The sequence below is a fragment of the Ceratina calcarata genome, unplaced genomic scaffold (genome assembly GCF_001652005.2).
Source record: "Ceratina calcarata isolate Rehan_Ccalc_2016 unplaced genomic scaffold, ASM165200v1 scaffold206, whole genome shotgun sequence".
NCBI lineage: Eukaryota > Metazoa > Arthropoda > Insecta > Hymenoptera > Apidae > Ceratina > Ceratina calcarata.
Genome location: NW_017142243.1, coordinates 1 through 15,467, shown reverse-complemented (window position 1 = coordinate 15,467; position 15,467 = coordinate 1). Strand labels below are relative to the sequence as shown.

General features: G+C 43.0%; 1 protein-coding gene across 1 annotated transcript in view; it reads right to left on the bottom strand.

The window, feature by feature from the left end:
• Window positions 1–13,934, bottom strand: part of N (neurogenic locus Notch protein) — a 59,918-nt gene extending 45,984 nt beyond the window's left edge. The window contains exon 1 of the mRNA XM_018019778.2: window positions 13,870–13,934. Coding sequence (XP_017875267.2) covers window positions 13,870–13,876 — 7 coding nt within the window. The 5' untranslated portion in view covers window positions 13,877–13,934. The remainder of the gene's footprint in view (window positions 1–13,869) is intronic.
• Window positions 13,935–15,467: the final 1,533 nt, after the last annotated feature.

Below are 15,467 nucleotides of genomic sequence, written 5' to 3'. Positions count from 1 at the left end.
TCGCGCGCTCACAAATTCTTGAAACGTTCCCGAAGAAGAGGCACAGGTGAAATAGCCTGTGACGACAAAGTGAATCGTTCGCCAGCGAGGCGGACAAAAAAGCTCTCAGAAAAAGGAAAAATCGGTTAGGCATCGAGAAAGCTGTTTCGCCGCAGATCGGAGCGCTCGAAGGACGTGGCCGCAGAAGAGAAAAAAGAAGATCGGTAAGGAAACGAACGAGCACGCGAGAACCGAGGAAGAGGAGAGGAGGCGAGAACGATCTGCAAAGGAAATCGAATATCGTTGTTCCCTCGGTCGACCGATCGTGGCCCGATACTGGCGCGAATCCCGGCTGATTTATATTTCCAGGAAATAAACGGCTGATTTAGCGAGCGCTATTGTAAATCGGCGTGCGCAGGTGCTTCCGGTTTTGGCCCGGCCGAAGTTAAATTATATCGGCCGAGCTTTTTGCAGCGGCCGCGGATGGGAAACGAGGCCGGCGTGTATTCGCACAATTCGCGATAACGAGTCGTAAGAGCAGCGTTAAACGTTCGTTTATTGTCCTGTTACGCTTCGACTGGTTCTAAATGCATTTCTCAAATAAGTCGGGAAACCGATTTTCGTACCGAGTAAAGAATTCCGCACGCGATCATTAATATCGTCAATAATTCTTAAGGTGCAGCAGTTTCATAGGATTTCCGTTAGCGTTCGATTACTTGAATTCTGATAGGTAATATCCACTTGTACAGTTCTAGGTTACTATCTAACTATGAGAATTAATATTAGATTTACGGAACCGGTCGATTTGACGGGTTTTCGATTTTATGCTTAAAAATTCTGAGCATGCAAATATTATTCTTCAGACATTACATATTGCTTTTTAATGATATAATCCGGTAAATATATATTTCTACTCGTTTTCTCTGGAACACCTACATTTTATTATTTCTAAATGTTGTATATCTATTTTTACGAAAATCCACATCAATTTCACGGGTTAATTTATATAGATGAATTATTGCGAAATAACAAAATGAAATAACGATGAATAAGAAAAAACGACACTAAGTAAATTATGTGTATGAATAAGTTTGTATGCTTATTTATATGAATTCATTGACCAAGGGATTTATATTTTATCGTGCTCGAGAATGGATTACTGACTTACGGTTCGACTTCCTGTGCACAGTGTCACGGTCCACGGATTTCACATAAACGAGGAGGAAAGTCAGACTTACCTGAAACAGAAAAAGACAATTGTCCATTAATAGAGGGCAAAATAATGGGCACGTTTCTTTCAATGAGAATTCTTTCTCCTTCACAATACTGGGTTCAACAACTGAGTACTCTTATATTACCTAAGAAACCTTCTACTAATATTTCTTATCTTTGCCTCGAAATTAATCAGTGCAATTGTCCCAATGATTGCGACAGTTTCTAAACTGTGTTAGAAAAGATAAAATGGACAAGGAACTCATTCTTGTTATACATTCCTGGATTCTTATGAACTTTTCCGGTATCGAGTACCAATTTTCTGCCACTTCATTCACAATACTGTTGCTACGAAATGATATGGATAACGCGCAAAAAGCAGCGAGGCGCATTACACAAAATTCAAGTTATCAAAGCTCGCCGAAGCGGAAGAGCCCTTCTCTTTACCTTCGGTTCTCCTTGCGCTGCCGTCACGTACGCGAACCTTTTTCACGATGGAAACGAGGAACCGGCGCGTTTCTTGCGCGCACACGCGTGTACGCCGAAGAATTGCATGCACGCCTTTTACCAAATCGAGGGGACTCGGTATAATGATCCCACCCCGAGTCGACTTCGAGAGGAGAACTGAGTAAGAACGTCGCGAATCGTCTTAATTCGAATACTATACGTGCTTGCTTTAAAGTCGGTACAAGCGCCGGTTCGTTTCACGCAGCGTGGGAGCTTCCCCGTATGCCCTCGGCTACGTAGGAAAAAATTTCAACCCGACTCCTTAAATGAAATTCCGCAAAAGTTCTGACACGCGAAAGGCTAAAGTCTCCTGCACTCATAAAATTCTCAAGCAAAATAAAATGATGATGCTTGCCACTTTTATTTAAACTATGACGCTCACAAAGTGGCAGAAATTAGAGCATTTGACTTTAATTACGTTTTATACACTATTACTAGTTTTATTATACCGAAAGATCGTTTTTCCATAGTTGGCTCTTTTATGTTGATTCACAGCGAAGGAGGACTCTGAAAAAACTATCAAGTCAAAAGCGAATGACAAAATCGATCCAAACAGCAAGAGGGTGGAAGCAAACGGTTTTGTCTGGACGTTTTTCGGTGAGAGGATCGCGTCGGGGTAACCGGGGCGGGCCCTCATGCATTATTAACACCCGAGTATATTAGTAAATGGTACACGGTGGCCGATTGCGATTCGGTTCCGTCGCGGGCGGCAACCTTTTTTGGTGGAGAGACGCATTTAAAAAGGAGGTCCGGTCCTCGACATTCCCCGCCTCGGAATCGCTTATATGCGCGTTCTTAATAAGATGCTCCGAGAGAACGCAACGAGAAGAACGAAACCCTGCGTCGCGCCGTTCTCGCTCTGCCCGGCTTCTACGTGGACCACATCGACGATCGGTATTAACGGGAAGAACCACCGCGACGCGGCCTGGCATTTGCATTTTAAATACACCCGACATCTTCCGCGACCCACCAAATTGTCCGCTTCCGACCCCTCGAGAGTCGTCTCCCTCTTCCACTTCTCTTCTTCTTCTGCTTCTACTTCAGGGAACTCTTATCTCGCCACTTGGCGCTCTCTACTCTTTTCGAGGGCAGATGGGCGAAGACACAGCTCCTCCTTCTTAACCTTCGCTTCGAGAGGGAACTTTGAATAATGCGTGTTTCGATATTGTAATGGACCGCGCTTCTGTTCTAACCGGGGAGGGGGACGAGATGATCGTAAATGGAGGTAAACGTTCCTCGAGGATGATGTATGACTTTGAACAGGTTTGTGTATTTTTTAGAGTACTCCTTTTGCCGAGGATTTTCGTTAGAAGTACAATAATTACAGAACGAGGAACAAACAAAAATGCAGAAACTGAAACCTGTTTCGCATATTAAACGTCCAAACAGTTAACAAAGTGTATTATATTAGATACCGTAGATAATAAATTCAGTTCTCGATGTTAACATGGAGTCTCGTAGTGAACTACGTGAAACGAAACTAAGAAGCGAAACCTTTTTAAATCTGCCTCAACAAATCATTGCCGGTCTGTAGCCAAAAATACGCACACCGGTACCTTCGAAATGTATTCACGTCTCGTTCGAATCGAACCATCGGCGAATCGAACTGCCGATCGAATAAACATATATGCGCGCGTTCGCGGACCTACGAGCGGGGAAGGAAGTCGCTCAGAGATTCATGGATTCAGGAACGATCCCTGGAAAGGGATCCGAGGCTCGGCATTATGCGAGCTCTCCTAAGCTAGACGAGGCCACATGCGTGTATACACGAATCGGGGATCCATCGGGATCTACATGATCGAGGCACCGTCTGTCGATCTTCGCTGCAGACAAAGCGACACCGCTCGCATACTGCGTTGCATACCGAATGCGATCGCGGTTGAAACAGATTGCCGGTGTCCAGGGAGTACGCGACCGAAAGGGGTAACGAGAAACGCGAGCCTAATAGATACAAGCGGATCTTTGCTCGTTTTCGCGACTCGTAGGATAAATTTGCAACGCGACTCACGCTGAAAATATTTATGCACTGTTCGCAAAGTGAACGTCGATTGCATAAACTTTTCCAAGATGTGATATGAATGTTTCGTAGTGGTCGTAAGATCGACATGTAAAAATGCCACGAGTACTGATCCTCCACCAGGGCGCTTACTTTTTAATTAACCTTACCGTAGATATATGAACGCCGCCTTTAATGTATAAAACGATACAAAAGCGAGGCAGCCGCGACGAGTACGAGGGATGAGGACTCGCGGTGGTAGAAGGAGAAGAGGAGCCAAGAGGGACCACGAACTTGGTCCGGCAATTAACCGGCGTCCAATAAAAGCGGCGCGGCGGCTTGTTTCGCCGGTCAAATTAATTTCCTCGGCGTGATAACGACACCGGCTGTTTCGAGACTTCCCTGATCGATTGCTCCAGCCAGATCGGTACCGGTAGGCGAGTAACTAAGTATTTACCACGGGCCTCGGTTTTTGCGCGAGTCCCTTCGCCAAATTTAATGAACCCCGTGCTAGAAAAAAAGATCCACTCCTTCATCTTCCACCGGTTACCATTTGTCGTCTGCATAAATTCTGTGTAATACCCGTTTCAATATCTCATACACAATGCCATCGTTCAAGTTTACACATAAATTATAAATTAATGTGATAATTATTTATCCATTATATTGATGAAATTTAATATCGAATTTAAATTGAAATGTTTTCTCAATTTTCTATTCTGTACGACAGTATTTCAACTTGTAGAATAATAAGCAGAAAAATTTACAACTTTTTACAATTCAATAAATTTTACTGGTAAGGAAGGGTCAATTTCCTGTGAAACGGAGCAATTTCACCATTCGATTTCGTTCAATTTGTCGACGAATCGTATCTTCCACTTTAATACTTGAACTCTGGAACAGCAGCTCGACAAATGATTGCGGCATTGGCTACGAGAACAAATATTGGACGAGAATGGAAGGTGTAGGGATCGTGTAATATCGTAACCTTCTTCTGGTTACCCTGACCTCTCGCTTCGATCAGAGCTTTTTACTCAGAGTGCGTTTCATTACGATTTTTTACCATGAAACAATGGTAGAATCTTGGGAAAGTCAGTATCAGTTAAATTATTTGTTTTTTTCATCTAGTTTACAATAATCAACAGATTGAGATCTTGTTTTCTGTAATTTCATTTATTTGATCTTATTTCTTTTATTTCACGTATCGAAACGATAACGCGTTGACGAAAAAAATGATGAAAAAAGGAAAGAGTTAAGAAATTGAAGTTTCTTATCAAACTCCTGTATAATTTTAATGTTCAGATTATATTCGTGATATACTAAAAGAATAAATTGTCCTTGGAACAAGATTTATAAATTGGGTAATATTGCAAGAGACGGATAAGAGTAATCGTTTCATCCAAACTCCAAATACAAAAATTTTAAAAGCAAGTTCTGGCGTTCATATCTCTCGGACACGTCGCCCACTTCTCCCTTCCAATAAACTGGCATATTAAAAAACGTCCCAGCAGCGACGTTAACGGGTAAGCGAACGGTTGTTCGATTTTCAACAGCGGCAGTGTATAAATCAAATTGAGATTTCAAGTCGCGGTGTCGCGCCATGGCAACTTGTCGGTGTCATCGAATCGCGTTGGATAAGAGGATTGAATTATAAATACGTGTAAGCAACCTGCATGTGCATATGTGTTCAGGAGGAGGAGGAGGAGGAGGAGAAGGAGAAGAGTACACGTCGAGATACGTAGGAGACGTGGTAAAAAGGAACCGTGCGTAGTGGACCGGACGTTTTATCGGGTGTCGGGTCTCCGTCGAGACTTCCGTCGGCTTAAAAATCGAACACACGTGAATCTCCAAAGCCACTCTCTCCGGAGATCGAATTCTTCGGTAAAGTCTGTCCCCGGTACGACAGGGGTTACTAAAAGGCAGCCAGATCCTCCGGAGAAAAAAGAACTCCCAGAACAGAAACCGAAGAAGAAGATGAGGAGGAGAAGCAACGACAAAGTCGATGGCAACAGAGGCTTATCTCGATCTGGTCGGTAGCGAAACGGGCTCTTTTCCCCTTGGTATAGACTCCGTTCCTGTTTATACCGGGTTGTCTATTCGTCAAACGCTTTTCTACCGGACTTCGTTTATCCGTGCATCGTCCAGCGTATCGCGCTCTACGATCTGAGGATTGTCCAGACCGCTTTTGTCGATACTGTCACACGCCCCACGCTGCTTTTTAACGGTACAGCCTCGACGAATCGCAAATTGTGTAAAGAGAATGCGACCGATGAAATCTACTTTCGAATTCATTTAACAAGCTAGATTGCAAACTGTATAGGTATATTCAATAAATTATGTACTTTTCCTCCTGTTACTCTTCTCTTCCTTCTAAAACGATAAACAGTTTATACTTTGTTTCGTACAATAAGTTCGCCAAATCTTTGCCAAAAGTTTAAGAAAAGCTGTGTTCAATATTTGAAGCAGTTTTAGAAAAAATGATTATTACCGAAGAGTAAGGTTCATAAAATTGTTCGACTTATTTTTCTCGATCAGTAACTAAGGAACGGTGTTGGAAAAACTCAATGGAAAATATAGCTCAACAACGAAATAAATCATATTAAAATATTGATGTTCTTCATTATCAATTGACCAACAAACTTCAGACAAGACACAAGTCGGATCTTTCTCTGTTTCATCGGGTTCATAACTTCCATCTCGTTTGGCTGTTCCTTTTCGGAGCGATGGAGAACGGTCGAACGAAACCGATGGGCGTATAGAACGTCGTCGCGACAGTTCGAGATAAATAACACCCCGGCGACAGGACAATGTGTCCGGCGTCCATTCCACGGTACTATGTACTCGTATACATCTACACATATACCTTCGCCTTCGCTATCGTGCGAATCCAGCTAAAAGGGCGTCTCCCTTCTAGCAAATGTGCTTAACCTTTTCCCCTGCGAAGACCACAGTCGTGGCCGCCTGTCACCTTACGCCTTACATAATATTCTCTCTCCGGAGATCGAATTCTTCGGTAAAGTCTGTCCCCGGTACGACAGGGGTTACTAAAAGGCAGCCAGATCCTCCGGAGAAAAAAGAACTCCCAGAACAGAAACCGAAGAAGAAGATGAGGAGGAGAAGCAACGACAAAGTCGATGGCAACAGAGGCTTATCTCGATCTGGTCGGTAGCGAAACGGGCTCTTTTCCCCTTGGTATAGACTCCGTTCCTGTTTATACCGGGTTGTCTATTCGTCAAACGCTTTTCTACCGGACTTCGTTTATCCGTGCATCGTCCAGCGTATCGCGCTCTACGATCTGAGGATTGTCCAGACCGCTTTTGTCGATACTGTCACACGCCCCACGCTGCTTTTTAACGGTACAGCCTCGACGAATCGCAAATTGTGTAAAGAGAATGCGACCGATGAAATCTACTTTCGAATTCATTTAACAAGCTAGATTGCAAACTGTATAGGTATATTCAATAAATTATGTACTTTTCCTCCTGTTACTCTTCTCTTCCTTCTAAAACGATAAACAGTTTATACTTTGTTTCGTACAATAAGTTCGCCAAATCTTTGCCAAAAGTTTAAGAAAAGCTGTGTTCAATATTTGAAGCAGTTTTAGAAAAAATGATTATTACCGAAGAGTAAGGTTCATAAAATTGTTCGACTTATTTTTCTCGATCAGTAACTAAGGAACGGTGTTGGAAAAACTCAATGGAAAATATAGCTCAACAACGAAATAAATCATATTAAAATATTGATGTTCTTCATTATCAATTGACCAACAAACTTCAGACAAGACACAAGTCGGATCTTTCTCTGTTTCATCGGGTTCATAACTTCCATCTCGTTTGGCTGTTCCTTTTCGGAGCGATGGAGAACGGTCGAACGAAACCGATGGGCGTATAGAACGTCGTCGCGACAGTTCGAGATAAATAACACCCCGGCGACAGGACAATGTGTCCGGCGTCCATTCCACGGTACTATGTACTCGTATACATCTACACATATACCTTCGCCTTCGCTATCGTGCGAATCCAGCTAAAAGGGCGTCTCCCTTCTAGCAAATGTGCTTAACCTTTTCCCCTGCGAAGACCACAGTCGTGGCCGCCTGTCACCTTACGCCTTACATAATATTTCTCCTTCTCTCTCCCTCCTCTTCCTATTCCTCCTTCTCGTTTCGATCGAATCAAAGACGATTGCAAAACCTTTAACGGTGACTTTTTATAGCAACGATCGAGATTCGTTACCTTTGCTTAAATTTCTCAATTGGATGAAAATCATTACTGTTTTGTCTTCGAATGAATATAAAAGATAGTAAAGCTAATCGTAAGATTGAACGAAGAGATGATCTGCTGTAAGTCATTTAATGAAAATCAATTTTTCTCAGTTTCTCCACTAAACGTTGTATCGCACACGTGGTTGAAAAGAAAAAGGAATTGTATCTACGAGTCGGCGAGAATATCGCATTCGCAAACTTGTTAAATGCAAATCGTTCCGCGAACCGCATTCGAAACTCGCTCGACCGTTTTGCAAAGCGCGTGCCTCGCTCCAAATGCTAGTACGTAGAGAAGAACGAAATGAAATCGAAGAAACGGCTCGGAAAGCACTTTCGATTCGTTCTGGTTTTGCGGTGGCGGCTGTTGCAGAGACGCGGGTTCTCTGAGTTTACGGCCAGGTGAGAAGAGGTCAAACCCCGTCGGTGACCCTGGTTGAAAGCGAGCGCAAAAGGATACGTACGCTCGTGTACGTGTGTGCCGACTCCGAACCGCGCCATTCGCGGTTGTATGGTACAGCCGGGCCGCGTCGCCGCCGCCTCGGACAGACACACGGGACACGTTTTAACGCTGCATTTGTATGCGACCTCGTGCTCGATGTACTTACACGTGTGCATCGTTCAATCCTGTTGCGCGACTCTCTTAAATTGCCTATTTCCACGAGGACATACAAGAGGGAACAACGCGAAGAGCAACAAGAATTCGATTGGATACCATCGCCGCTTTCAAATCAAATTTTGTTCCAATGCACCGGTAGAAATTAATTTCGTATACAGGAAATAATATTAGAAAAGTGATTGAAGTATTTCAGTACAACTGAAATATTGAACATATAAATTTGTGATTAAAATGAACAACAAAATGACATGCTTTGTATTTTATATTGAAGAAACTACTGATTAGAATGTCTGATAAGAATGTCCATAGTGTGACAAAATAATAATAAAAAAAAAAAAACAGGAATTGCTAATTTTCAATGTGCAAAAATCTGGTAACAACTGTGAGCCTCACGATCTATTTATATAAGTCAAACAAGAGAAAATTAACAGACATTTAGTTCATGGAAGTTTAAACCTACTCCAAATTTTCAAAGAAGGAAATGCAGTGTTCATTGTTCGAAAACACAAATGATTATGTAACATTAGTTTTACTCACAAGTTCCCAGCGAACCAAGTCGGATTTCAGGAACGTAATCAAGAAAGTGAAGCTTGGAATTCTTTCACGGCCGAGATATCTCGAGGCGAATATAATTCCGTGGCGTAAGAGCGACGAGAGGGAAAAACCGTGGTACTTTTTCGGGGTTTCTCTTTTTCCCATTGGGTCTAGGCTGACTGGTAATCAGTGGCTGGTGATCTGAACCAATTTAGATGCCGCCTTTCTAGAGCTTGCTCGACTCACATCCAACTTCTCTCGGTCCGTACGCGACCGACGAAAAAGAGGAGAGATACGAAACGGATAACGAAACGAGGAAATAAGAGGGAGAGAGGGAGAGAGAGAGAGAGAGAGAAGCCACTCGCGAGAGCCGCAGATCGAATCGGATAAAGTCCGCTAGAAGAGTTAGCGGGCGTGTTGGGTAAACTCAGATAGAATCTCGCTGCTGGCCCCGTCGACGCTTTACGTACCCGCTCCGTATTTATGTAAGTGTCCTACGGGAGTACCCTTCCCTCTCCTTCTCTGGGCATAGATCTGTGCAATTTTTTTAGGAATCTCTTCAAAGAACTCGGTTCCTCCTTTAAAAAATTAAAACAGACACTGTGATCCACATTTATAGAATTGAAGCTTCATTCTTTATTTTTAAGATCAGAACTCAAGAATGAGATTGTTTCATTTTTCTTAGAACGTCCGTAAGCTGAAAGACCGTAGCTTACTAATGATCATTTGGAGTAAAGCCTGCGAATGTCGTTGTCAAGGTGACGTATCGATACACACCGCAGCGGGATCGAAATCGACTCGATATCGTTGGAATAATTTATCAGACCAATACCGATATTATTCTCGTCAGTCAATGGGAGCTCGTTCCGATTGACATATCCCTTCTCCCGTTCGGCCTCGTGTCCGTGTCTTCTTTTTCACCGTTATAAATTATGGTTTTGTTTCTTCATCGGGTCGACGCGACGAGGACGAGGATCGATCGGCGTGGACAAAGAAGGAGATGCCGAGAGGGCGAGACTGTCAAGAATTGACGGCACCCTCCGGAGACGAAGAGACGCGAGCATTTATTGTTCGCGATTCGAACGAACACGCTTCGATTTCGCGACTCCGTCCTCCTTTTTTCTCTTCTCGTTCTCGTCTTTCTTCTTCGTGGTCTCGTGTGACCATTCTGCATTCCGTCAGTCGATCATGTCTTCGGAAGTACACTCAGAGATTAAGCCCTTGAACGTTACGGTTTATCGCTGTGTATTTATTTTGTATCTTGAATACGTTTATCGTAGGATAATAGAACGCAATTAGTATTTTCATATAAATGGATAACTTTCATTCAATGTTCTTCATTCTTCTCATACTAAATTAACCTGCCCTTGACGCAAACTTGAAACCTACTCAACTCCTGCAATAGTGCACTGAACTCTAACGAAACGCTACAGAAAACGTTCGTCTTTCTAGAAAGAACTCTTCTAAACACAGAGAAAAAAGTCGGATTGAGATAACAAAGAGGTAACATTGCGCTCACCGTCCGCAATCGACGCAATTGTACGGTAACCGTGCTGATTCTTCTCGGGCAAGATTTACTACGCACAATATCCAGCAAGAAGCTTCCACCTATGTGCCCACTGCTTGAAGAAAGAGAAGTTCAAGTCGGATAAGGGCTGGCGAGATAACAGAACCGCGGCGGCCATTGTCCACGGTGGACAATGCAAGGCTGCTGGGATTATGGCAAGAGCAATCTACATCTTCAACGATGTATCATACCGCGCGTGTCCTGATGGGCTCCGAGTCTGCTCAGCGAGTCCACTTTGTGCGCCATCTTCACATATCGCTTTTATAAGGACCCGTGGTATGCGTTATTATTGCATCCGCTTGGAGGAATATTGAGATATCTTCTTGCAAAGCGAAGAGGCATTGAATTCCTGATGTAGTATTATTAAATTGTCACACAACAAACATACTTGACATAGAATTGTTTGTTTTAAGTAAACGGTCGAACACGTTGCTGGAGTAATGCGAAAAAATAATGCTCCCGATTGCAACGTATAGAACTTCTCGTAATTCGTCAATAGCACAGCAAGAGAGAGAAAATCGTATCTCTACATTGTTGAAAATAAACGAAATGTATATGCTCAGACCATTTAGTATGCATATACAATAAAATAACAGCAGTAAAGAATACCGTGCATTAAATAAAAAGTAATCTCTGATCGATAATATCAAAGCAAAGATCATTATTCAATCGGTGAGGCAAAATATAATACGAGTTGCCATCGCATGAAAAATATTTAAAGGGTTCTCGAAAAAGGAAGAACGAGTATTCTGCCGAGTATACACAGTATGTGGAAGCCGCAATATCCTGTTACCCAACAAGCAATGTTGCATTAAACGCAACCGACATCATCGATGTTATCGAATTCGAGCAACCCCTTATTCCACTTCCTTTTTTTAACCTTCACCGAATCTCGCGGCGCATGTTCAACATGCGAGGTTGATGCGATCTACCGGATCGCGCCGCTAACGATTTATTAATCTTCATTTTTCGTGGCCGCAACACGCAAAACGTACTTGCACGGTACCGAAGCGAAAGGAAGTATGTATTATCAGATGGGGCGGTAGAAAATCGTAATACAAACTCCTAATTGGTATCGTCCATCAATGACAGGGAACCGCTATCAAACCTCTTTTGTTACGACTTGCCAATGCTACTGCTTCCGCAAATATGATCAGCTTCCCCAGGACATAATCTGCTTCTTCATAAGTAGCCTAGCTTAAATTAATTAAGGTTGGCAACTATCTTTTTGTAATATTTCTTAAATAAATGAAACATTCAATCAACATTAATGTCCTTTTTATAACAATAATAATATTGGGATAATACGAACGTGATTTAAATCTCAAGAAGAAATCTCGAACTCGTTACCGCTGATACTCTATTAAGTTTGGTTCGCAAAGAGCAATTACAAAGACGCGAAGAGCGAGGAAGACGAGGCGAGGTTCTGAATGCTCGGGTATCCTCTTTCGTCGAACCTCTTAGCGCTATTTAGCGGATCCTTTTACGGGACAGCAACGGGTCCCGACAAGAAAGGAAAGCGGCGAACGGGTCGGCGAAATAAGGGGACAAAAAAGATACGAGCGTCTTGAGAGGAGAACTAGAACAAGAGGAAGAAGAGAGGAAGAAGACGAAAGAGAAGAAGAAGAATAAGGAGCGGTAATAGTAGTAGAAGAGGCGGAGGTGGAGTACCAAAATGGCAGGCCAGGGACAAGATAAACCTTTGTGGCCGTGGCTCTGCGCAAGGCAAAGGATTCCCCCTCGTTTCGGTCTCATATTTCGCGAATCCCGCTATCATATTTTACTCGTTGCTCCCTCGGCTCCTGTCCGTTCCTCATTTTTTGCCCCCTTCGCTTTTCGGGGCACTGGAGAGACCTTCTCGATCTCTTCCCCCTCGATTGTTCGCTGCTTTATTCTATTTGAGAGACCTCTATTCGATTCCGATCATCCAATGCTATGCATGCGTATCGAGCAGCTTTCTTCTGTCTCTCGACCGCCCCGCAATGAATATCGTTTCATCCTCATTGTCGCTCCCGTGTTTATTATGTTTGAAAGTCGCGCGGAATACATTATGCAAATATACGTTTGCGCGTTGAACAGGTCGCGAATTTTTATTTGCCGAATAAAAAAGTGTTATACGACTGTTTTAACCTGTCCCTGCAAGTAGTCGTATGAAAAAGCAGGTTCGGCTTTTTAAAAGGAACAGTGGCAGAAACAAAAAGTCAACGTGCAGCTGCATGCAGCTGATGTATTGTTATACATCAAATTATATACTTTCGATATTTATAAAAGAAACACGAAATACATTGTATGAAAACGATAAATGAATTTTATCCTTTCGTGATATACAATCTGTATTTACTTGAAAATTGTCTGCGGACAGCATTTAGATTTATTAGTCGCGATTCGCGGTTCGTTAGGGCGCTCGTTAATGACGATCAGCGAGGTATCTCAAGTTTCTAAGGAATCGTAGAGTTAATTTCGCGGAAAAGCCGGATCTTCGAAAATCAAGATCCGCGAAAACAAAGCCGGAAAAAGAGAAAGACAAGCTGAGATCCCGCGAGTTCGTCCAGGCGTTGTCGCCTGTAAATTCTTCCGAGATGACAGGAGAGCCCTGGCGGGTTTCGTACTATCTGATGCGCGGGTATAAAACTCGTTTTGCCCCTTTTTAACGCCGCAACGGGCCGCCACGGCCACGCGTAAGTCAACCTTAATTGTTTGACGCCGAGTTAGTTGGAAGCGTGTGCTCGCGCGTCTTCCTGGCCGGGCAATAGGAAGACCCCTTAAGAGTCTGAGATAGCGCGGAGATCCTGACGATCGATAATCGGATATAATCGACGCGGAATGAGCGGCGCACGCTCGATATCGCCGGGAATCGCCGCCTCGCTTTCTGCGAGTGTGAGAAGATTGCCGAGGGTGAAGGGTGGTTAGCTTGGTTAACGATCTCGCGTCGCGTCGTGTCGGTGGAATCCGAAGATAAAGGGATACGCGCGTTCTGCTTTAAGCAATCTATGAGCTTTCTACCTCTTCTGACATTAATTGGTTACATAAACTTATCCGCAAATAATTACGCATCACTTCTCTATATTGCGCGTTACGTCGCGTCATCTCATAATTCATTTGTTTAATAGTTCGCTTCCGTGTAATCGTCTCTTTTTTATTCAACCTTTGAAAGATGGCTAAATGCATGGTTTTAAAAAATATAACGGTGTACTTACCAGGCATGCAGACACAGCGGAACGTTCCGGGGTCGTCCAGACAGGAGCCGTCGTTTTGACAGGGATGAGATTCGCACTCGTTGACGTTCGTCTCGCATCTCGGTCCCGTGAACCCTTGAGTGCAGTTGCATGCAAACGAACCGGGCGTGTTCACGCAAATACCGTCGTGCTCGCAAGGAGACCCTGCAAAAAGAAGTAGACAATTATGGCACGTTCTTTATTTGTTTGAAGTTAAACGAGTGTGAAATTGATTGGAGTTCAAGATTACAAATTGTACATTATGAGTGAGCTTAATAAAGCTATCAAAAGTGACTAGATAAAAATGTATATATAATTAAAATAAGCAAAAGTAATCGATTTTTTTATATAAAAATTTTTCCAATCGGATAATGTCAGTGATGTAAAAAAATATTTGAAATACTGGCAGGGACTTTCGTTGGTATTTCAAGATGGAACCGTAATTAAAACCGAGGCGATGACGAACGATCGGTGAATAATAATTAATAGCCACCGCGGGAGTCGCGAGGCTCTGGTGCAGGTGTATCCCCCGTGGGATAAGCGACAAATACACGATAGCGTAGCCCTTAATTGGCCAACTCGGCGCGGTTTTTAGAAGACGCTGCCATTAAGGAGGTACGAAGAAGAACGGGCGACCGACCATAAGAAGGAAGCGCGGATTCCACTGCCAGCCATCGTCCGCGATGGAACTCTTCCCTCAACCCCAGAATCCCGTTTTCGCTTCCACCCGAGTTACGTGGCTCGCGCTAATTGCAATAAGATAATTGCCGCTGTCAGCTGTCACTCGATTCGAAAAATCAGCGTTTCATTAAGAGCTTGAATTACTCTTTCAACATTGTGGCCAGTTTTTGTCAGAGAAACTTCTAATAATAATTACAAGTGCAAAGTATCTAAGTATATTTTAGAATAACGTTTCTCAACATAATTTATTTACTTAAACGTTAAGGCGTGAACACTTTAATGAACAATTTCTTGTAAACTACATCCGTCTATGTCACCGTTAATGTAAAATTGTATCATGTCATTAGCTATCATTGGCTAATACAAATTAGGAGTGGTGAAAGGTATTTCTCACAATTAGTTGCTTTATTTTCATACGCTCGGTAACGGGATACGCGTTTTATTTTGTGATCATCGCGAGAATCGTTCGGTGGAATAGTTGTACATGACACGACTGGATTTATAGTTATACGCCGAATGAGCCTCTCCCTACTTTCACTAAAAGACAAACACAAGTCAGCGAGGCTTCTGTCCACGCATCTATCGCACCCGCCTTTAACGCTTTATCACCAACAGTTTCCCGGTAATTAAGAGAGAGCGACGAAGCAATTTGACTTGCACGATCATTTACTACCGTTCGTGGCTCTCGTTTCCGTGTACTTTTAGTTCTCCTTTACTCTGTTAATCGATTCACGGTGAATCAAGAGGGAAACTCGTGCGACTGAAATTGATTACAAAATAATGCATGAATTAAGGTTCTATGAGCCGTAAGATCTCTCCCAGAAGTTTAAGACATGTAATAAAATGTCCAATATTTGAAGCAATGAACTTTTAGAAAAAATAATAATTACAGAGGAGTA